A 24,043-nucleotide genomic window follows, 5' to 3' on the forward strand; every position below is an offset into this window, starting at 1 on the left:
CACTCTCCCAGCATCAGAACAGAGTCTGTGCAAGGTCCAGGTACCTGCAGGAGCTCTGAGGACGGGTAAGGTCCCAGAGGAGCCGCAGAGCTTCAAGCACTGCCCCTGCTCAGGAGTGAGCAGGGAGCCGAGCTCCTCTGTGCCAGGAGAGGGCCCTTGCCTCGCATCTGCCCGGTTCCTCTGAAGGAACAGCTCTCCCGTGCAGCCCTGGCTGCATCAGCTCCAGGTCCAGCACCTCCCTGGGTTGCCTACTGGGCACAAAGGCTCAGGGAGGACACGCAGAGCCAGCATCGTGGATCCCAAAGCCACCCACCAGCCCACGGTTTCTCGTGTCCCTGCTCCATCCGGCCAACAAAGTGAACACGGGTGGAGATAACCCAGCCCTTCCTGACAGCGCATGGGAAGCGAGTGCCGCACGAGAGCCATTAGCAGAGCAACTGGGACAGATCTCTGATAATCCAGACACAAACCTGCCGCTCCCCTCCAGGAGGGCAGCAGCTCCCGCCATCTCCAGCAGGACTGGGGGAGCTGAGGACCCGAGTCCTTCTTCCTCCAGCTGGTTCCCAGCACATGGGCACACACACACACAAGCCCAGCCTAAACACAAGCTTTGAGCCCAAAGGGAATGAACAGATCCACAACTGCTTCCTAAACCCCACAGAGTGTGGGAGGGACAATGGGAGCACTGGGGGAACTTACACATGCAACCACCTCAGTGACCCTGCCCTGCTTCACTGCCCTTCTCCCAATTTTGCTCTGCCAGAAAGAATAAAGAAAACCAAACCACAATAATCCTGGAAAAGATCTTTTACAAAACATACTCCGCTCCCGCAGACCTGGGCTAAGCTCACTAAGGGAACAAAAGGAAAGCCAACGGAGTAGATAAGCAAGGCTGAGCTGAGAACAGTGGTGTCGCACAGGGTCTGTGCGAGGTCCAGGTACCTGCAGGAGCTCTGGGGACGGGGAGGAGCAGCAGAGCTTCAAGAACTGCCCACGCTCACAGCATCGGAGCGAGCAGAGAGCTGTCTGCCAGGACAGGGCCTCTGCGTTGCATCCTCCCGGTTCCTCCAGAGAAACAGCAGAGAGCGTGCGAAACCTGAGAGCTTCTGGCTCTTGACAAGAGCTTTCCGAAGAGGGAATGCTCTACTTGAGGGGCTGAAGGTCCAGGAGGGAGAGCGAACTACAGCTGCCTTCAGGAACAGAGAATGGGGCGGGAAGGGGAGTCAAAAAGAACATCGGAACAAACTCAAATCCTCTCTCCCAGTGCAACCGCAACAGAAGGTATTTCTAGACAGCCAATGGGGGCTGTTCCTACCAGGGCACCCTTACTGGAGCCAGGAGGACAGAAACACATCCCTCATCTCCAACCCATCTGGTGTACCACCTCCGTGTGCTCCCCTTTAATCAACAGCCTCCCGGCTGGGGCTGGAACAGCCAGCATCTTCCTGCGCGTTCCTTCATACAATGGCACAGGAGAACAAAAACGGCTTTGCAGGAACATTCGCTTCCTTCTTTTTTTGTTTCATTTTGTGGTTATTCTTTTTTTTTCTTTTTTTCTTTTTTTTTTCTAAAGAGACAATGTTTCTTCTGGAAGGAAAAACTCTCCAGAACTTCACATCCTTAAGGCGTCACGAGTTTACCAGTCAGGATCCACTGGACAGTTGACAGACCTCCTCCTCTCTTCTCTCCCTTCAGAGCCAGGTGGCTGGATGGGCTCTAAGTGGAGTGCAGGGGGATGACAAATTTGCAGCCGAAGGGTGAGTGGTAGTTTATTCCCACTTCCTGAAAGACCCTCTGGGGAATGCCAATGTCACAGAGGTACACGCGCCCAGCCCGCTCGCCCAGGGGCAGAGGTAGGCCCAGGGCCAGCGACCACTTGGCGTCGATGCCCAGCTCCATCTCGCTTATCGGAGGGTCTATGCTGAGGACGGGGGCCCGGTTCTGGTTGGCCCAGTCCACGACTGCTTTGTACCAAGGCTGATCTCTCAAAAAGGCATTTTCATGACAATCCAGACAGTTGATCACTAGGTCGACAGGAGTGTCTGGGAGATCTGAAAGAAACACAAACATTGTTAAGCGCTGAGGACCAATCTGAAACCACAAACTCCGGCTCAGCGCCTTCCCTCCTCGCACTGCCAGCAGATTTTTGCCTCCAGCACCCACTGTCTCACTGCGTACAGACTTGCCTTACCTGCTGTTATGACAATCCTTCTGCAAAAGACACCGACACGGATGTTTAAAAGCTCTTTAGTGCACTGGAGAACATTCACAGATTCTGAGGTACAAGATTTCAACACAGGAGCAGCCACAGATGTGCTGCTGAACTGCTCACCAGTCCCAGCAGCCCAGGGAAGCAGTGCTGCTTGCTCTTCAGGATAAAAGGATAATTTTATACTCCACGAGCTGAAAAAAAGGTCTATTGTTCTGGAATATGCCATTCACCGCTGCTATGGGAAGGCAGCCTGGGCACTGCACTGCTGCAGCCCCACAGTCTCACTGCATTCACCAGCTCTGCACCACATCTGCTGCTCTCACCTCACCTCGCAGACCACAAACTCCTTGGTGCAGTCTTTTCTAACAGGCAGCGAGCTCAGCCAGCACAGCGCAGCCCCCCAACACCCTGCCACAACACAAACCACTGCACAGCGCCCTAATTCCCAGGCCTGTGTCTCCCAATACGTTTAAATAAAGCAGGTTTGAAAATAGCACTGGTGAAATAAATGACAAATAGAATCATAGAATCATTAAAGTTGGAAAAGACACCTAGGCTCATCCAGTCCAACTGTCAGACCAACACCATCAGCCTACCAAGCCATGTCACAAAGTGCCACACCTACACACCTTCTGAACCCCTCCAGGGATAGAGGCTCCACCACCGCCCTGGACAGCCTCTGCCAGGGCTTCACCACTCTGTCAGTAAAGACATTTTTCCTAATATCCAATCTAAACCTCCCCTGGCACAACTCGAGGCCACTTCCTCTCACCCTATCGCTTGTTATTTGGGAGAAGAAACCAGCACCCACCTCACCACAACGTCCTCTCAAGGAGCTGCAGAGCGTGATGAGGTCTCCCCTCAGCCTCCTCCAGGCTAAACAACCTCAGTTCCCTCAGCTGCTCTCTCACAGAAGACAGAGCATCAGTTTATTCTAGGGCATACTTAAGAGATCGGAACATCGACAGCTGCTAGGATGAGCTCAGCAAAGCCGTCTGCTCGGTTCGAAGCAGCAGTTGGAAGCTCATTCACTTGCAGTTTTGATATGCTGAACAAGGCAGGCCCTTATCCTGAGAACGGCTGCTCTGACTCAGATCCATACAGCAGCTCTTCCGTATTTATTCATACAGGAAACATCTGCACCAGCACAACTGCTCTGCTGTTGAACCTCTCGAGTCTCTGCTCTCCCACCAGCCTCCAACCAGCACTAGATGGTGCCACCGGACCGGGAAGCACTGGGGAGCTAAGCGGCACAGGGCCCTGCAGAGCCCAGATCTGCTTCTCGCTCACTCACCTTTGACACTGGACACCTGCTGGCCTTGCGTCTTGCTGAAAAGATTCAGCTCGTTGGTGATAGATTCCAGCATCTTGACAAAGTTGGGGAGGAAAAGAATGACATGGACGTCGTGGTTGGAGAGGTGCCGTCCACAGCTGATCCCCTGGGCCCCCTTCACGTGGGGGCCGCACAGCAGGGCTACTGTGGGCCGCTGATGCACGTTCTTCGGGTTCAGCCTGAAACACAGACAAAAGGGGACTTAATAAACCCAAGAATCTCTTACCTTCTTCCTGTAAGAGGAAAAAAAACCAACCAAAAATTGGTAAAATGCGAATTTACAGGTGTTTTGCAAACTTTCCGTTGCCTCAAGAAGGAACCCACATCCTTTTGTAGCGCTGACACTAGAAAGCTGCTCTGCTTGCAGGTTCCCTTCCGAGACTTCCGTGCATCTGCAGCAAAGAGTGCAAGGTCCTGGCCTATCCTGGCTCATCGTGAAGCCAACTCATCCTTCCAAAGCAGGAGGCACTTTCACTGCTCACACAGCAAGCCTGAACCCAGTGCAACTGCACTTCAAGGAGGCTTTTTTTCTCTGCCCTTCTGATTTTAAAGGAATGCTAAGCACACAACCCTAAATAATATGGGGTGTTTTGCTCCACGAGCACAGCCACAGTTAAAAACCAAGATCTTTCTAGTCTCCAAGCCTCATCGACTGCAAAATAAAGTTGATTTATTTACACGGCCCGCAAGCCATCGGGGTGGCTCAGCGGAGGATTTGCAGCAGGCAGGGTCAGCGCTGCCTGGTGTCATCACTCACTGCTCTCAATCCAGCCACCAGGACCTGGTGAAGTACTACCAGATAAACAGATGGAAACTTCAGTTTTGCTTTCCATTTCAAGAACAAATCACTCAGAACATCCATCAACAACATAAAAACACATGTGCAGTTGTCTGCCCGTATCGCCAACTGCTGTAAGCGCAGGCGCAGAGCAGGCCTCTTCAAGAGTAAGCACAAATAGTCATGCAAAGAGAAACAAGCTCCAAACCTGCCACCAAATGGAGCCCTTCAAAACAGTAGGACAGTCTCCATTTGGATGCCTGAAAGCCAATTCAGCCCGTTGAAAATCTAAGCAGTGCTTTGTTTTCATGAGCCCACCTTTGCTTTTATCGATGCCATTAAACTAACATGTAAAAACAACAAAGGCCAGGTTTATTTATTTGCAAAAAGAAGCAGTTGGCCAGAAATTCTGAAACCACTTAATCTGCCTTGGGTGACGCCTGTGCAAAGCTCTGTTCCCTAAAAATACTCCCAATAAGTGGGGAGACACAGCTCAGCTCTGCCTGTTTTGTCTTTGACCCAAGAAACTCTTCTGCTCTGGGCCCCAGGAGCCACAAAGATGCCCAAGATCTTCATCCAAGATGGTGTTCCGTCAGCCCTGTTTTAGAGAGGGGAAAAGAGCAGTGTAAATGTGGAAACCAGCTGTAAATCTTCCTCCTGCTTTGGGATCGTGAGGCTTACACTTGTTTTCATGATTCTCTGGGAAGACGCTGACAAAGAGCTACAGCACAGGCCTGCAGGTCTTGTTTTAGAGGCAAGGAAAGCAGAGCACTGACAGCTGCCCCCAGCTGCAGGACCAGAGTGAAGAGACATCCACATTACATTTACCTCAAAAGCAGCCTCTCCGCCTCTTTTCCCTCAATCCTTTAGCAAAAGATAAGCCAAGCCCTGCTGAGAGACGGCAAATCCACAGTAGAGCAAAAGGGAACAGCATTACCTGTTGGGTCCCCCAAGGAGGCTGAGGGCCATCTGACTCGCGCACACTCCCGTCATCTCCAGCCTCCGCTCCAGAGTCAGCCCGTGCTTCTCCGCAACCGAGAGCAGCTTTTTGTGAAGTTCATACGACACGCTTGGAACCACCAACCCAGAGTCTAGGCATGAGAGAGGAGAGGGAGGATGAGAGAAACAGGTATCATCAGATACTTACCCAAAATGCTGCAGACTGGTACAGTTTTATACAACAGCATTTAGAAACAGTGACAGTGAAAAGGTTTATTAGCTGTTTCAAAGGGTCTGCTCAAGCCAGTAATTCTGGCTCCTTTGAGACTATTGCAAGAGTCCAAACCAGTGCATCAGAGTCTGATTACTCCAAGTAGAGCAGTGACAGCTAAAAACAATGGCTGAGCTTGAAATAATACACATTTCCACAAAAATCTAGCAGGCAGCTAGCGATTTTAGCCACACATGGTCCAAGGAGGCCTTTTTGATTCATAGATTGATAAAACTCATTCCTAAAGACCTCCAGGCCAACAGTGCTTTAACCCACATTCATGTCTAGACATGTGTAAGTGTTCCTAATCCCTGTGAGAGTCAGAAGAGAAGTTGCAAAACAGATATTCCCGCCCCAAAAAAGCCTGGATGTGTTTGCTTCCTGACATCAGAGGTAACCAGTCCCAAACTCCCAGCTCCTAACCCACATATCGCAGCAAAACAAGGCATCCCAAATATATTATGCTATGACGGCATCCCATCATGCCAGAACAGCAGTCTTCGCACACAAAACCTGCTCCACAATACACCAATGCGGCCAGGGAATGATGTGGCTGAAAAAATAAAGCCTGTAGAAAAACACTTCTCAGCCATTTTTGACAGCCTGGTCTGTGAGCCAGGAAATGCTCCAGCATGTGGATCAAGGGAAAACAAACAACAGAGGGTTTGTTAAGTGCTGAGAACAGCGCCTACAGCGGGAAGCAACACAAATCCTTCCCACTCACATCTACAGCAAACTTAAAATCACAGAACGGTTTGGGTTGGAAGGAACCTTAAAGCCTATCCAGTTCCAAGCCCCCGCCATGGGCAAGGACACCTCCCACTGGACCAGGCTGATCAAAGCCTCATCCAACCTGGCCTTGAACACCTCCAGGGAGGGGGCAGCCACCACTTCTCTGGGCAACCTGGGCCAGGGCCTCACCACCTTCACCGTGAAGAATTTCTTCCTAATGTCTAATCTAAATCTTGTCCCTTCCAATTGAAAGCCATTCCCCCACGTCCTATCACTGCATGCCCTTGGAAAAAGTCTCTCTCCAGCTTTCCTGTAGGACCCCTTCAGGAAAGGGAAGCTGCTCTAAGGTCTCCCTGGAGTCTTCTCTTCTCCAGGCTGAACAACCTCAACTCTCTCAGTCTCTCCTCATACGGGAGGTGCTCCAGCCCTTGGATCATCTCCGTGGCCTCCCCTGGACTCTCCAGAATCAGCAGGTGAGGCACACAAACCTGAATAATTGTTGTGGCCAATTCTTTATGCTTCCTTTCTCCAAGCTGGAGCTGACTTCATAGGAATGAGCCCTGCACTAACATCTGTAATGTCTCCTGGTAACCAATACAGAGGATTCCTTGCCAAGAAAAGGCAGCTGGCTCTGAGGGGAGCCCTAACAAGTTCTTGGTGGCATGCTGGATACTGGAGGGCAAGGAAACTGGAAATAATTCCTTACAGTATACAGAGAGAGAAGTGCAAAACACGACAGGTGTGAAAACAGCTGCAGCAGCCAGCCAGATATCCCTGAATATCTTCAGCCACAGAACTTAGATGTTTTATCCTAACTTTTCTCTCAAATAATTCCTATATCCAAGCCCCTTCGCTCTGTGTTTAACGATTTGCGTCTATGGACAATCAGAAACACACTATTCTTCTATTCAAACATCCCGTTGCAAGGCCTGGATGTCCTTAACCGTCTCCCAGCTAAGGAACAGCACAGCTTAATTCCCTTCCTGTATGGGATGCCCACATACCTGGAGCACAGCAAAAGCTCTCAGCTCCTCCTGTTCACGTTATTCACAAGCACTGTTCCCAAATAAATACGCAATCCCAGCAGAGTCCGTCTGAGCAAAGGATCCATCAATTCACTGTCAGCTCCTATGTTCGGAGAGGCAGGTGAGGTGCATGGGACCCACGGTCAAAAAGGTCCAGGAGTCAGCCTAATGCCTGTTATAGCTCAGCGACAATGTCAAATGTCAGGCCAAAGCACGAACTCAGTCCTCCCCTCAGCACCTCTACTTCTGCAGTGTTCATCAGCCCTGACTCACCTTTGTGCTCCCATCAGCTGCTCTGCTGCTGGGCTTGGGGTGACAGCAGCCGTTTGAGTGCTCACAGCCAACCCCGAGGAGCACAGCAGGCTTGGACTGCCTGCGCTAATGGTCCGGTGTGAACGCTCAGTGGTGACACAAGCTCAAAGGGGAACAGCCACAGCATACACAGCTGCTCCAAGAGGAAACCTAACAATTGCTTGTGGACTCAGGCTCTTTTGCAGGCAAAAAGCCTAGTGAGAAGCAGGTGCAACAAGCGAGTGCCGTATTCAAATGAGAGCAGCAGCACATGTTTTAATTGCAAGGAATTATCTGTACTGCCATATTTCCCCAGGGTGCCCCAGTCACAAACCACTAAATCGAGCTCCAGAGGAAACAGCAGGTTTTTTACATCTTGAAGGTTTTCAGTCACCTCAGAGTTATTCCTCCAAGGGGACAGTAAATAGTGTGGAGCTGATCCTGCCGAATCCTTCTGGCCTGTTTCTGAGCTCACCATCTCGCATTCTGCAGGCACAGAGGACATGAGCGCGTTCAAACACCTGACCTCGCATGCTAACTGCTGATTAAGCTACCTCCGCTAACAGTCTCTCATTGCATGCAGCACACACACAAGCATGCACATTATCAGAGTCATTTCAAACTCCTGATAGCAGCCAATAAACATTCGTATTCCTAAGCCACTAATAATCCTAAGCCCGTCACCCCAGTCACGCACCTGTCTGGCATTCACACACCCTCTTAGCCACCAGAGTCACGCAAAGGCTCAGCTCTTTCCCATTCTGATTTTCGCTACTTCATCAGGTCTTGTTTTTCAAGCTTGAGGGAGAACTTGGAATGAGTGACCTGAGATCAGGATGTCTCCAAACAGTTTGACAGGACGCATCTGCTGCTAACCTGAAACAGCGGCTCCCAAACTGTATTTTTGCTCTTTCTGAACTGCAGGGTCACAGATTCTCTGCTTAAATTTTGCACAGACAACTGCTGTCAGCATCTCTGTAACCATTTCTTCCCCTGTCACTTCCCCTGGATTACAAGGTCTAGCAAACCCGCGTTTACCACCACCTCAGTGCCCAGTGGGTTAAAGCAAATGGGAGGTAGCAGAGGCAGGAGATGAACTTGCATTTAGCGTGCCATCGCTACACTTTGTCCTAATTGCTCCCTCTCAAGAGCCGGCTTAAATGCCAAGAAAACTTCCCTTCTTCGCACTCACGCAAGGTCCAACCAGTCAGACTGGCTTATCAAAACCAGGCCGAGGGAGTTAAATAAACTCTGGCAATCAAGGAAGCGACGTGTAAACCCACAAACAATAACACCCTGCAACAAATCTGAACCTCGGCCAACTGTAATTATGTTTGGGTTGGACAGGGCATCCTTATTGTTCGTTAATGAAGGCAATAAAATAAATTAGCTCAGGCCTTTTAATATTAAATAAATGTATTTTACAGCTGCCTGGGAAAAGAAAAGGCAGATACAGACTGAACAGTTCTGTGACACGCAGAGCATTGCTGAGGCCTGATTAAACATGAAGTGTCCTTGGTTTATGAGGCACACGCTGTCCTGGGCACTACAAGTCATCTCCTTGAGCTTCACCATGCACTATTACACACTTAGTGCCTGGATTAAAACACTGTGCCAGCAGAAGGCTGAGCTACAGCTCCAGAAGTCAGTCAAGTAAGAGTTTTCCCCCAAATAAGACCAGAATGATGATACTGTGAGAAGTTCTAACACCTCCCATGCTTTCAGCGGCGGGAAAAAGAGAGGGCTGCTGTTTGAGCAGCTCAGTTTGTGAACCCCATCTTTTCTCTTGACTACTTTACAGCTAGAGAGCTGCTAAGATACACAAAGGCAAACTGCAGGAGTGGGTGAGAGGAACTAGACTTAGGGTCTCTTGAAAGCAGTACATAAAGCCATTAACTCTCTCCTTTGGCAATATAAGTGGTCCCAGAGCCACACAGCTCATGATCTGAGACATGAAGCAAGCGTAACTGTGTAGGCAGGTGGGACATCATTTGCTGTCTGTGCTGGTCGCAAACCTGCAGCCTCAGTGAAACACTCTTAGTTCCCCCACAAACATGAATGACTTTCTCTACAACATTAAGGGCTGGATTTTTTTGTTTCAATCATCGTTATTGTTAGTCCTTTGAGGTGGACTGAAGTGGCTTTGCTTACATCCTACACAGTCAGTAAGAGGACTGGAAGCCCTGCACATCAGAATGGGTATCGGCAGTTTGCTTTTTTCCCACTGCACAGTCTTGGTTATTTCCCAGCTCCATGGAAACATGGCATAAAAGAGCACACAGGGATTCAGACTTCTCCCTTGTCCCTCCTGCAGTGACAAGAGCTGGATATTAGCTCACTGTCAATCACCAACATCCTTTGTTTGGACTATTATAGCAGCCAGAATAATCACTCCATCAACCAGAGCTCTTTTAAAACAATCATCTTCAAGATTGGCCTAGGGAAAGAAATTATGAAGCACTTATTTCTCCAGCAACTATGAAGTGCTTTTTGCAAGTCAAGTTGCCCTCAGGAGTCCACAGACAACTCTGTAGGGAGAATTCAGAAGTAGAAAGAATTCTTGCCACAGACATATCCAAAATCATGGCTTTCAGGGCTACAGGCGCACTCATTGAATTCCAGCAGCTGCTGCCTGCAGCTCAGCATCCTCCTTCCAGCTGCTAAACAAAAGTAAAAAGGGTTTTTTTCAAGCGACAGCCGATCATTGCTCCAAGCACACTGAACGTCTGTGTCCCTCAAAGGGCTGACTTGCTACAAAAAAGCGCTTCTCTGAATGCCAGAAGCAGCAGGCCAGTTACAACTGTTTACAAGAGCTTTGGTTTGAGAGCCATTAGCATTTCCTAGGCTAAGATAAACTTCCTCAGCGAACACAAAAGAAGTCACTCTCTGTGGGAAAAACATGGAGAGGCGCAGCACTAAGACACTTTATCAGTTCACAGGACTGTGAATGTGCAGTGGCCAACTCTCTGCCTGTTGTGTGACACAACAGCCTTTCCACAATTCATTATGGGAGACTAATCACCTCCCAGTAGTTAATGAGGCTAGTGAGACCCTGCACAAACAGAGGGGAGCCACTTACCACGCTCCCAGCACAGGCTGGCCAAGAACAAACCCAGAGAACAGCAGTGCTTTCACTGGGCTGCTCCCTTCAGCACACCACAAACACAAAGCCAAAAGTTGCCTTGGCAAAGGACAATGGAGTTTAGCAAAACACAATTTCATTTTCACCCCCTGGATGCCCCATCCCTGGACGTGTTCAAGGCCAGGTTTGATGGGGCTTGGAGCAACCTGATCCAGTGGGAGATGTCCCTGCCCATGGCAAGGGGTTGGAACTGAGTGGGTTTTGAGGTCCCTTCCAGCCCAAACCATTCCTAGTATTCTAGGAATACACCTACTCAGTTCTCCTGCCAGGAACCACCCTATCGGAATTCTCTATCAGCCACACTAGTCCCATCAGTCGCTAACGGTAACTTAGCTTATATCTCTGACCAGACACCCTTGATATTCCCAAACCTTGATATTCCCAAACCAGCTGGAAGATGAAGTGAAAAGTAGCAAGTTTTACAACAATACAGTAAATCACATACAAAAGTGAAGCAGTGCTTATTCACACCGCACACAGGCTGCAAAGCTTCTTGACACAGGACTCTTGCTGTAGAGATACTGAAAGCTTGCGCAGATTTATAAAGCAGTAGGTTAAATTAAGCAGAAGGGAAAAACACCTCATCAAAAGCTGTTAATACTGAGCTATCACTTCTGCCTCAGGAACTCTTAAACTGTGAAAGAGAAAGCACTCGGGGCAAGTCTTGCTGCCTGTTCACTCTGTTATTTCACTTTTCCTTAAGCATCCTTGGAATCACCATACTGAGCTGGACAAATTCTGATGGGACCCAGTATGTTCTTACTTCATTCAAGAGCAGAACTGGCCATTATGATGGATGACACAAATGGAAAACTATGAATCCTTGTGTAGCAGAATCAATACAAAACCTAATTTGTTTAAAAACTGAAAAGCAGCAAATCATTGCAAGCGAACCAGCGTCCTTCCGTGAAGCGCTTCACCCCAGGTGGGTTTTCTGGGCAAAGAGGACCTGACCACACTTCTCGTTGGTGATCAGGCCACCAGGATATCAGCTACTTAATGACTCTCTAGTTTGATTTTAATCTTATGTGGAAAGTAAATGTTCCTAGAAGGCCAAAGTTCCTTCACTCCTACATTTTGTAAGTGCCGCCGCAGGCAAGACTCCACAGCTAGACTAAAGTCATAAGGAATTGCACATAACTACAGGATGAAGCCTATACCCCATACTTCACAGCATGCATTGGTATAAGAAATAGAAGATTCCTTAAAGTAAAATCCATTTGCATACATAAGTGAATGGTGAAAACACTGCTACCTCATGCTCTGCCAAAACTATGAAGTGAAAGCAACTCTGCTCTTCCCCAGAGCCACAGGCTGGAGCATCGCCCATACGAGGGCAGGCTGAGAGTTGGGGTTGTTCAGCCTGGAGAAGGCTCCAGGGAGACCTTAGAGCAGCTTACAGTGCTGAAAGGGGCTCCAGGAAAGCTGGGGAGGGGATATCTTGATCAGGAAGTGCAGGGAGAGGACGAGGGGGAAGGGTTTTAAGCTGAAAGAGGGGAGATTGAGATGAGATCTTAGGAAGAAATGTTTTCCTGTGACTGTGGGGAGGCCCTGGCCCAGGTTGCCCAGAGAACTGATGGTTGCCCCATCCCTGGAGGTGTTCAAGGCCAGGCTGGATGGGGCTTGGAGCAACTTGATCCAGTGGGAGGTGTTCCTGTCTGTGGCAGGAGGTTGGAACTGGATGGGATTTGAGGTCCCTTCCAACCCACACCATTCTAGGATTCTATGATTTAAAGTTCTGCAAAACCATGCAGAAATACCACCTAAAGAGCATCAGAAACGCATGAAATCTCCCACCTTTTTCCAAGAAAGCACAAATTACGCTACGTACTGGAATCCTGAGACCATCCCTCCCTCTCAAAAGCCAACAATCAAGCCCACACAGGTTCGTCACGCTTCTGAAATCAAAGCAAGAATTCAAATGACTCCTATTCAGTCTCCATTCTTGTCATCAAGCCATCAATTTTGTTCCCTCCTGCAAAAACACTTACCTTTTTGCCCTATCTAAGTAATTTTTAGCTTGGAAATACCACAAAGAAAGGTTGTATGGACATACAAGGCACAGATCCAATCTTACAGAAATGAATGCCCTTGTGTGTACCATACTAAGCTAACGGACACCCACAAGCCCCGGAAAAGCAGCAGAGTTTGCTCCCTTCTCATTAAGGGATGTGGCATACCCGTGCAGAACTCTTTGTTAGCGTTCTGGGGTACGACAATCCTTCTGTAGACGATGGGCTCCGACTCCAAGATGTTCTCATCATGCCGATAGCGAGCTGGTTTCTCATTTGGGGTGCCCCGGGAACGAGTGCCGCTCCTCCTCTCATACGTTTCAATCTCCTCAAACACAGCTGCCTTGTCAAAAAGGGCCAGGTTCCCTTCAAAATCGAAATCCGTGTCTGGGATTTCATCAATGTCATCCCCAAAGCACTCATCATCTTTACTCTTCATCTGCCCGTTTTTCAGGCCACTCTTCTTGGGAGTCACTTGGTTTGGGTGACGGCTGCTGGATGACCCTAAACAAAAATAAAAGTAAGTTGAAAGCGTGTCATAAATGGAAAAATTCAAGCTTGCTCATATAATTTTGCATGAAAGGGGAATTCATGGTTGCAGAACACTAACTCCAGGAATACGTACTTCCCAAAGCTGCAAATCTCATCTTTGGCATGCTCATGCCAATCGATGCTATTGGGAAACAGAACAAGAGCATTGGGAGAGAGACTTCCAGGGACTTTCCACTGGCAAGGTTAGAAAAACAAGCTTGACCCAGCTGCAAAATAATTGTTTCCCACGTTTTGTTTAATTCAAGCTAGCATTACACCGGTGATAAGATAAGCAGTGAGCTGTGATGGAGGTTGGTTTTCCCTCTCTACTGAGCTCATGTTCCCGCAGGCATGCAGCCCAAGACCTTCTCTGGAATCTCCCTAAATTTCAGAGTCTAACATAGGTGTTTTCTTCTGGGCACCTGTTAACGGTGTTTAGGAGAGACCTTAAACCTCTGAACATAAAGCTTTTGTTTTCCATCACGCTTGCTATCAACAGCACACATTTCTGTACTGATATGAAGCCCTTTTCCTTATTCTTGCCGCGTTATCCTACTTATTAATCATCCTGCAAATACTATTCTTGCCAATCAAGAACAACTGTGAAAGACTGGTTTCTCTGGAGTGAGAGCAATGAAGTCTCCTCGTTCCCAACTTATGGCTGAAAATCAAGGACTGATCGTAGAATGGCTTGTGTTGTAAGGAACCTCAAAGCCCTTGGGCAGGGACACCTCCCATGGCTTCAGGTTGCTCAAGGCCCAATCCAGCCTGGCCCTGAACACCTCCAGGGATGGGGCAGCCACCACTGCTCTGGGCAACCAGGGTCAGTGCCTCTCCACCCTAATCATGAAGAATTTCTTGCTAATGTCTAATCTAAATCTTCCCTCTTCCAATTTAAAGCCATTTCCCCCATCCTATCACTCCATGCCCTTGTAAAAAGTCCCTCCCCAGCTTTCCTGGAGCCCCTTTCAGTACTGGGAGGCTACTCTCACAACACAGCCACTCTGCTTACAGGATTTACTCCAGCCTTGCTGCATCATGAAAATCCACTGGTCACAGCACAAAGCCACTTACGTCTTCAAAACAGCCGTATCAGTACAACGGCCAGCATGAAATGTTTATTCTGCATGTACTGGAGGAACTCAAACCAGCCACAGAGCATGGCGTGGTCACTGTCATAACACTTGGACAACACTCACTATTTATAGAGCCTCTATTCATAATAATTTGAAGTTCCTGCTAACAACAGCAGGTAGTTAATCTTCCAACATTGTGATCTTCAAGCTGCTGGAGACTCCCAGGAGTTTTTAAAAGCCATTTGGTGATAAACTACTGAAATCACCCTTTGCCATGAAGCTGCAGTAGGACAGACAGCAGAACTCAAGTACCGCTGGTAACAAAACAGGATATAGGAGAGGGAAAGGAGAAGTTTCCTGGGTAGAATACCAGTTTACAAGCTGTGACCAGTCATCCACATGCACAGCTTTCAGGGAAAGGGAGAGTGTTTTAACACACAACTTTCACCCTCTGCCCTGGGTTCCCAAACCACAGTTGACACATGAACCACTCCAAAGCTGTACACAACTCGATATAGAAGTGGCAACTGCCGCTACCAATAAAGGAATCACTTCCAACACTGCTGCTATCAACAGCACGAGGAATGAAAATCCAGACCAACACAACAGGCAGAGTTCTCCAAATGCACACAAGCTCAAGGCTGAAGAAACAGTCAAGGGACTTCAAGTTCAGACGAGTAAGCTGGATCTTACAATGAACACAAAACAATCCTGGCTCTTGTCTCAGTGTCAAGCGTTACGGCAGCTCAGTCCGTTCCTGTTAGCCAACAGGAGTTGTTACAATGCTACTGGATGCTTCTGCCAACCCCACACCGACTGGAAAAGCAAAACATGGGGACAGAGGCTGCGCCATGCAGTGGATCCAGGGACAGCAGCACTGATGTGAGCCCTGCGTGAATGCTGATGGGATAAAAAGCCACACTAGGAACGCTGTGAGAACAATGGCTGGAAAGCTCCGCAGGCTCCCCTGCAGACACAACGAATGGGAACCAAGACCATAGCACATCAAAACGAGACATGCTGGCTTTGTGGTGGGCAGTTCTCTAATCCATACCAATGGATGCCAGCTCCAGAATACTGCTGACCCACACAGCTGGCTGGCTTTTCACTGACTGCATTACAACCCTGCAGCAGAAGTGATGTAAAACACGGCAGAGGCCTCTTACAAGCTCTGAGCAAAGTTATGTGGTGTTCTGCTTCAAGCGTCTTTACCTGGACAGACAAGAAGACTGGCAGCTGATAGGGAAAGGGAAAAAAGAGGGGAGAAGAGCTGGGAAAAAAGAGGAAAGGAGGAGGGAAAACTCAGTCAGAAGAGCCTGAGATAAGGCTAGGAGACATTTCACTGCCTTCCGGGGCACGTGTGACACATTAGCCAAAGCCACTGCCTGAAATCTGCCTTTCACAGCTGTCCTTGCTTCCAGGGTCCGATCCAGCCCTCTGCCATGCAGCTAGACACCCAGCCCTTGCATCCAGCTCCTTTCAGAGCACAACCCCAGTGCCTCTGCCCCGTGTCTGGATGCGTGAAGCCTATTAAGGAGAACAGCACATGGCTCCACATCAAGTTGGCAGCTTGACGCCACACAGAGAAGCACCTCCCTCAAAAGATAAACAATACTTCCCAGGCTTTTTGTGTTTATTCGGAATAAAACCCTTTCACGTACAGCACACAAGCAAATGTGAAATCTCTAGTGAGCTGGCCGCCTTCCTGTGAGATCCCTGTGGGAGCTTTTGCTGTCGGCCCTGGCATGAACAAGCCTGGTGCCAGCATGGCACACAGCCATTGTTGGGAAACCTGCGCTGATATTTGTTGTTTATTGATTCTTGTCACACAAGTATTCCGAGGACGGAACTTTGTCCCCGACTTAGCACGCTAAAGGGCATCAGGAGGTCAACATTTAGCTCTACTAAAACCTACAATACTTAAGTTCTAAATGACACCTCAGCCCCTTGTTCTCCAGATCCCACCACCTCCAAAGAGCCAGGACCTCTTCCATTCTCCTACTGAGATTACTACAGAAACATTAAGGTTGGCAAAGACCTCCAAGATCATCCAGTCCCACCATCAGCCCAACACCACCCTGCCCAGTAAACTATGTCCTTAAAGTGCATCCACACTTTTTTAACGCCTCCTGGGATGGAGACCCCACCAGTGCCCTGGGCAGCCTCTGCCAGGGCTTCACCACTCTTTTAATGAAGAAATTTTTCCTAATATCCAATCTAAACTTCCCCTGGCCCAACCTGAGGCCGCTTGCTCTCGTCCTATCCCTTGTTACTTGGGAGAAGAGCCCAGCACCCACCTCGCTACAATCTCCTTTCAGAGAGAGCAGAGAGAGATGAGGTCTCCCCTCAGCCTCCTCTTCTCCAGCACAAACAGCCCCAGGTCTCCCAGCCACTCCCAGAACCCCTGGGCTCCAGACCCCTCCTCATCTCCATTCCCTTTTCTGGACACGCCCCACCTCTTCAATGTCTTTCTTGTAGTTAGGCGCCCAAAACTGAACCCAGGATTTGAGGTGCAGCCTCACCAGCACCAAGTCCAGGGGGATGATCCCTGCTCTGGTCCTGCTGGCCACATCATTGACACATGATTTGCCCTACCCTCCTAAATGTGTGTATTTGGAAAGAAAGAGTTCCCTTTTCCACTTCAGTTATCCCAAAAGAAATTCAAACAATAATCAACATCTAGCACCTTGCTCAACTTGTTTGAGGCAAAGTTTGGAAAACAAAATCCAAGCTGCTGCTGTGCTTGTGTCAAACTGGTGCAAACTATTGGTGGGTTGAGAGGATTTGAAGTACTCACTGCCCACTCAAGATCTGCCAGATGTTGGGAAAACAACACCAGGTGAGGAAATCCTCCTACACACTCCTGCCAGCCGGGATTAAGCAATGCAGAAGCTCCTTTAGATGTTTAGGTAGCTGACATTGAAGTATGAGGGTTTTCCTGATTTCAAACAAAGTCATGTATTCAAACAACTAACGGGAATTGAGGAAGAGACAGGGAATTAAAACAATAAGAAATTATCAAATCATAGAATGGTTCGAGTTGGATGGGCCCTTAAAGCCCATCCAGTTCCAACCCCTCTGCCATGGGCAGAGACATCTCCCACTCAATCAGGTTGCTCCAAGCCCCGTCCAACCTGGCCTGAAACACTTCCAGGGATGGGGCAGCCACAGCTTCTCTGGGCAACCTGGGCCAGGGCCTCCCCACCCTCACAGGAAAACATTTCTCCCTAAGATCTCATCTCAATCTCCCCTCTTTCAGCTTAAAACCCTTCCCCTTCGTCCTCTCCCTGCACTCCCTGGTCAAGATCCCCTCCCCAGCTTTCCTGGAGACCCTTTCAGTGCTGGGAAGCACTGAAGACTCTAAGGTCTTCCTGGAGCCTTCTCTTCTCCAGGCTGAACAAGCCCCAATGAACTTTAAGGAAGTACAGTTCTCCCTACAGCCAGTACAAGTGTTTAGGCCTGGGCAGACATGACACACTCAAAACCAGGCAGGCCTGACGACAGTATGGGGACCGAGGAGTGTGTGCCTCCCCTCTGCATCATTCCTGCTCTCCTCCTCCCAGCAACCATGTTTGGCAATTGGTTAAAAAGAAGAAGTGAATCTGAAAGAGCAAGAACCCTTTCAGAAAATAACACAGCTCCTGGTGGAGAAGAAGGCTCCGAGGAACCCCTCCACACAAACAGCCTCTTTAACTGACCTTGCCCAGCTCGGTTTTTTTTTTTCCGAAACACAAAAACAAGGGAAAAAATGAAGTCATGGAAATACACTGGGTAGATATTGATGCTTCAACAATGAAGTCGTGGAAATATGCTGGGTATACACTGACGCATGAGGAAGATCTGGAATGGAGCACAGCCCAGGGGCCTTCAGGATAAAAGAACAGACCCAGTTTTGGCACAGGGTGAGAGCTGGCCAAGGATTTCATGAACAGAAACAAAAATAACGGCCGCCTGATGTGGAGATGTGCTGACTGGATCTTTACATCATTCTCATTAGAGCCCACTAATTTGTATTTTTAGCACAGCAAATAATGTTTGCAATTACTTGTAGAGCAATGTTGTAACAGGTTATGCAGGCTTCAAATAGAAAAGCTTTATGATATTGCGATTGGTTTCCAGTTCCTTTTAGAGGAAAACTGGAGGCCGGCAATGGGGCAAGTTTCAGTTGGGAAAGACGGCAGGAATGAGGAACTGGCATTATTCAGCTCTGCATTTCCTAACATTTGAAGCTGGTGAAGTAGGAGAATACAGAGGGTGGGACAGGGAATATCTCCACTCATTAAGTCTAAATATTCACTTTAACAGAACAACTGTTAAAGAGCTACTTGCTTTGTACATAAAGTCAAACAGTAAAGAACAATGTCAGTATGTTGTTCTTTGCATACTCAAGATCAAGGATGTGATTAAATCTTTCATGATTAGATAATGCTGCAAAGATAAATTTGGGACATCTACGCTTGGAATACTCTGAGGCACAGCCTGTGAAGCCTTTCTCCTCACTAAACTTCCTCTCCTCCAGACCTTCAGGTGTAAAAGCAAATAAGAGTTTCCAGCACCGTTCGCATCGTTCTGGCTGAAGGAGGGAAGATGTTGCAGCTCAGGTAGGCAGAAAGGAAAGCTGTGGTTACACACATACTCACAGGAATTGTGTCTACGACGGAAGCCTTTGGACTGAGTCAGTGATTCCATATGTCGATCCATGTAGCTCTTGGAGCACTGCTGCTGTGGAGAGATGATAATATCCTGATTCTTCACATCCGTTCTCCTTGGGATGTTCTGCGGGGCACTGCTGGAGATGGGCTTCTTCAACATTTTCCCAGTGCCATTCTGACTGGGACCCACTTGGCATCCGACACCAGGAATGCCCGTTTCCGTCTGCTGCAGATCTCCACATTGTCTGCTGTCCCCTGGCCCTGGGATCTCCAGAATTTTCAGCTCAGTAATGTCACCCGCCCTAAAATCAGGAGAAGGAAAACAGACATAAATCAGCTTTCTACAGAAATCAAGTTTCTACAGAAAGTGACCCTTAGATCAGTGCAAGTCACACTCAGACAAGGACAGTGCTTCCCATTTCCCCAGAAAAATGATAAAGAAAACCAACAGAGCACTGGACCCGAGCCAAAATGAAACAATAAAGTAATTACAAAGGCCCCCACTTGCACCAAATGCAAGAAATAAATCAGGAGTTAGGGTCTCCTAAACTTAGTAAGTATTGTCCAACTGGGATATAAAAAATAGCCAGTGGGTGCACAGACTTCCACACACCTCCTGGAAGAAGACAGTCGTCATCTTTCCCCACCCTCTCTTCAAAATCGAAAAAAGAACATTTAAGAGTATTGACATTAGGGTGTCAATCTCATTTAAAAATCAGTGTCTTGGGGTCTTAAATATCGCAACATGCCAGGTAACAGGAAAATGTCTAGTGATGAGTGACTCTTACTTGTTCTGTTTAAGCAGAGCATTACCAGGAGCCGGTGGGAATGAACCCAAGAGCTCCAACACTGCAGCATCAATTCTGCTTTTTGGTTCCAAACCCTCTCCTACCCACACAGAGGAAGGAACATGATGAGGGACAGAGTGGGATTTAACAGTAGTACTTAATTTAATGACATTGGGGCAGGAGTTTCAATTGATCTGCTACTCTGCTTTCTCCCCTGTCACTTGCATTACGTATAGTACACAGGCCGAGGGCAAAGCTTTAAGCTGAGCTACCTGAAAGCCAAACAACAGAATGCACACACAGAACAGGAGCAAATACACACACAGAGCACCCCGCTCGCGCTCACGGAGCCTCTAAGTGTGAGCTACACCACCCTTAACACCAGGATAGAAGCATGGAACATCCCGAGTTGGAAGGGACCCACAAGAATCATGGAGGACAAGGACTCAGTAGGATGACAGAAGCAGGAAAGAATCTCCTGCACACAAGATCACAGAGACAAGAGAGGCACCTCTCATCCAAAACCGACCTGTTGTAGTAGTAGGGATATTTAAGGCAAAGACCCCATTTCTGAGGAAAACCAAACCAAAGCATCTAAACCCCCACCACCCTTGCCTGGAAAAAGTCAGGAGTTAAAAAGACGAGCACTAACCTGAAGGTGACTTCTGGCACGAGGCACTTGACCCCGTTATGGAAGGGCCGTGTCAGGGAAATGGTCTGGCTGACCTGATCCACAGCAGACACTCGCCCTTGGTAAACTCCCAAGCTTTCTCCACAATTAATTGACACAATGCTCCCGAGCCAGTCCGTAGCCATATTTCCGACACACAATCACTGTAAAGAGACACAGGCCTGGCTGTAACAAGATGCACAGACTGACAACCTGAATCAGCATCAGCTGCATCCCCCAACCCTGGACTCTGGCTCCCACCCAGGCTCTGGCTTTGTCAGCTTCTCGCTTCTTTGTGGAGTGGATAAACGCACCCACACAGACACCCGGGATCACAGCGAGCCCGTAAATCCCTGTACAGGGCTTTGCCTATAGGACTGTTTGTAATGCAGTAATAATTGCATTATTAGGAAAATAATAATAATCGAATTCAAGTTGAACTGCTCCCAGCACATCTGTGTGCAGACATTCTCCCTGTTATTTCAAACAGGGAATTTACCTTCACTTTCCTTTTTCAGGTTTTGGCATAGAAATACTGGGGCAGAATAGCTTTTGTGGATACTCAGCAGTGAAAAGACTGATCGCTGCACAGACACATTAAAACAAACACCTTTAAGGGAGCAAACGGATACAGAGAGGGGAAAAAAAAACAACTCTGGAGTCCTGGACCAGAGTCTCCACGCTTTCTGGAGCCAGGAGTATTTGCATTACTACCACAATTAGAGAAATGAAAAGAGAAAGTCATGCTCCTTTCCAACACCGAGTCATACCAAAATACAGTGGGGAAGCATATGTTGGATTAGGGAAGATGTTAATTCTCTCAGGTCTGACATTTGACTGAACTTGTATCACCTCAGCACATCTTTGGACCCAAGACTTCTTCCTCCTAGCAAAGAGCTCAGGAAGAGGACGGGCTCACAGGCATCACAGTAGTGTGAAGGAGTTCACGAGCTTGGAAATGAGAACGACTACCATATGTATTCACCTTTCATGCTACAGTTAGTCAGAGGGAGATGGTTCCATATCTACTGTGAGGAACACAAAGGCAGCAAGCACAGGAGGTAACCCAGGAAGACGAACATCTACACGTAAACCATATTTCTGTAGGAGCCAATTTAACCTTCTTCAAGTCTCTCCTGTCCTGAGCTTGTTGGATAAAGATGCAAGAGAAAAAAAAAACTGGAAATAAGTAGGGCACATATGTGCTTCTAGAACTAATCCATTTCCCCCAGCTTTCAGGGGACGCTTCAAAGGGAAGTAAACACTAAGATTGATTGCTAAGCCATAAATCCTTCAGGAACAGCCTCATCACTTTCCTGTTTCTGTATATTTATATTAACCCACAATAACAATGTCTGGATTCCAAGATGAGAGCTGATAACAGGCACTCTCAAAGCACAGATAACACAACCCCAAGCATCTGCAGTAATAAATTTTTGTTCCTTTTCCTGCTTTTTGCATCTTCTTGAAAACAAGGAAAAGAGCTCAGTACACAGTACCAGCTTATGAGGATCCTTTTAGAAAATAAGGGCATCCTTTTACTAAGAAAAACCCTATAAAATCTGTGTGCAAACATAAACCAAAACCAAGGAAACCCCTCATCTCAAAGGACCTCAGTTTACTACTTCATGTGCAAATCCTTTACAAGAGGGAATGAACCACACATACAGTGACTGATTTACTTCATCACACACACTGTGAATGATCTACTTCATCACGAGTGGCAAACATGAGCACATTTGTTTAGTCACACACACCTGAACGCCAAATCTCCTGTCTGATTTTGCCTTATAGAACCATAGAATGGTTTGGTTGGAAAAGACCTTTGCGATCACCAAGTCTAACCGTACCTGGCCACTACTAAACCACAGCCAGCATTTAAACCCCACCAGGGATGATAACTCCACCATCTCCCTGGGCAGTCAGTTCCAGTGCCTTGAGAGCCCTTTCTGTGAAGAAATTTTTCCTGATGTCTAATTTGCCACACAACTCACAGCTATCTCACATTCCCTCACACCTCTCATTTCAAGGGTACATTCCTTCAAGTTTTAAAAGGAACTCAAGCCATGGAGCTCACTCAAACAGGCAGGCAGCACCTCATAAGCAGAGTTTGTAAGTGCTAACCCAGCATGCAAGGAGTCGAGAGCTTTGCACTCCGGGCACTGCTGCCTGGAATGAAAGAAACACGTGTTCTGCCTAGCTTTAAGGTGAGGGGGTTTTGCTCATTTACGAGTAACCAGCTCTCACGGCTCTGCAAGCAGGCAGGGACCACAGAATCATGGAATGTTCTGAGCTGGAAGGGACCCACAAGATCATCGAGTCCAGCTCCTGTGCCTGCACAGGACAACCCCAACATTCACACCGTGTTGTCCAAACGCTTCAGGAATATCGTCAGCCTTGGCACCGTGACTGCTTCCCTGGGGATGCGGGGCTCATCTCGCGGCTTGGCCCCCACGGGAGGACACGGGGACAAACGCAGGCCCCGCGGCTCTCAGGAGCCGCCAAGCGGCGGCGCGAAGCCCCGGGCGGGGCTGTGCCGGCCCTGCCCCCGCGGCCCCGGCCTCCCCGCCGCGGCGCGGTCAGGGCCTGACGCGGGGCGGGGCCCGGCGCGGCGGCCGCGCCTCACGGCACCCCCAGCGAGGTCCAGCCCCGCACTAAGGGCCGCGGCTCCTCCTGGGGCGAGGGGCCGGATCCCCGCCGCCTCACCTGCCCCGCCGCCGTCACTCCCGCCTCTGCGCGACCCCTCCGCTCCGCGACGCGCGGCGCCTGCGTCACTTCCGCTCCCGCTTGGGGGCGGCGCTCCGGCCGGCTCCGCTAGACCATAGAGACGCATGGAGGACTCGGGCACGGCGCATGCGCACGCGCACCAGCGGCGGCGCCCCCTGCGTTTGCGGCGCGATCGGGCTCCGCGCATGCGCAAAGCGGCGGCAGCAGCACGTCCCTCCGCCAGCGCGCACGTGTCTCCTCGACGCCACCGTCGCGCCTCCTCTCTGCCAACACTGTCCCCATCTCCCCTCTGTCACCACTGTCACACATCCCCATGATGCCATCATCCCCATCTCCCCTCTGTCACTGCTGGTATATATCTTCCATCGTGAACCTGTCACCTCCATCCCACCCCCATCACCTCCATCACTCTTCCACCCCCACACTGCCCTTCTATCACCCCTCCATCACCTCCATCACTCCTTCATCACTCCTCCATCTTCCTCACCTTCATTCTGCTCTCATCACCTCCATCACTCCTCCATAACATCCGTCATCTATCCATCATCGCTCCATCCCACTCTCATCACATCTCCTTCACCCTCTCACTCACCAGCAGAGGCATGTTCACATTCACCTCCCGCTTTCTCCTGGACTCCATTAAAAACAGTTTTTCCCACCTCTTGAAGCTGGAGGCTATTTTGCTTGTTGCTCAGAGGAAGGAGCGGGTTGGGGGTTGAATCTCTGTGCTGGCTGACCTTCCCAAGCCAAACTGCAGGTTGTGTCCGGGGGGCTAATTTAAGACAAAATCATTAGGATAGCAGTTTGTAACAATAATGCAAAAGTGAGAGAGGTCACAGTAGGAGGACGTCTCTTCATCCAGTG

At 48.9% G+C, this 24,043-nt stretch overlaps 1 protein-coding gene across 2 annotated transcripts; it reads right to left on the reverse strand.

Moving 5' to 3' along the window:
- Positions 1 to 885: 885 nt before the first annotated feature.
- Positions 886 to 23,290, reverse strand: EDC3 (enhancer of mRNA decapping 3). 2 transcript variants are annotated; one of them, XM_054077883.1, is made up of 8 exons: positions 23,157 to 23,192; positions 21,438 to 21,516; positions 20,435 to 20,616; positions 18,983 to 19,296; positions 12,904 to 13,239; positions 5,261 to 5,414; positions 3,507 to 3,724; positions 886 to 2,051 (listed from the first exon to the last, which is right to left on the reverse strand). In XM_054077883.1, exons 3-8 carry the CDS (start codon positions 20,596 to 20,598, stop codon positions 1,717 to 1,719), a joined length of 1,521 nt encoding a protein of 506 aa, XP_053933858.1. In that variant the 5' UTR covers positions 20,599 to 20,616; positions 21,438 to 21,516; positions 23,157 to 23,192; the 3' UTR covers positions 886 to 1,716. The 2 variants fall into 2 exon arrangements, with proteins under 2 accessions (XP_053933858.1, XP_053933857.1); XM_054077882.1 differs by lacking the exon at positions 21,438 to 21,516 and having other exon boundaries at positions 23,159 to 23,290.
- Positions 23,291 to 24,043: the final 753 nt, after the last annotated feature.

This window comes from Cuculus canorus, chromosome 12, assembly GCF_017976375.1.
Source record: "Cuculus canorus isolate bCucCan1 chromosome 12, bCucCan1.pri, whole genome shotgun sequence".
Classification (NCBI taxonomy): domain Eukaryota; kingdom Metazoa; phylum Chordata; class Aves; order Cuculiformes; family Cuculidae; genus Cuculus; species Cuculus canorus.

Excerpts from the sequence above, each read along its gene's own strand:
- EDC3 (XM_054077882.1), bottom strand. The coding sequence starts at position 20,598 with ATGGCTACGGACTGGCTCGGGAGCATTGTGTCAATTAATTGTGGAGAA. Across the intron at positions 3,725-5,260 it reads CTCCTTGGGGGACCCAACAG|GCTGAACCCGAAGAACGTGC; the intron begins GTAATGCTGTTC and ends TCTGTGTTTCAG. Across the intron at positions 2,052-3,506 it reads GCAGGTGTCCAGTGTCAAAG|ATCTCCCAGACACTCCTGTC; the intron begins GTGAGTGAGCGA and ends TGTTTCTTTCAG.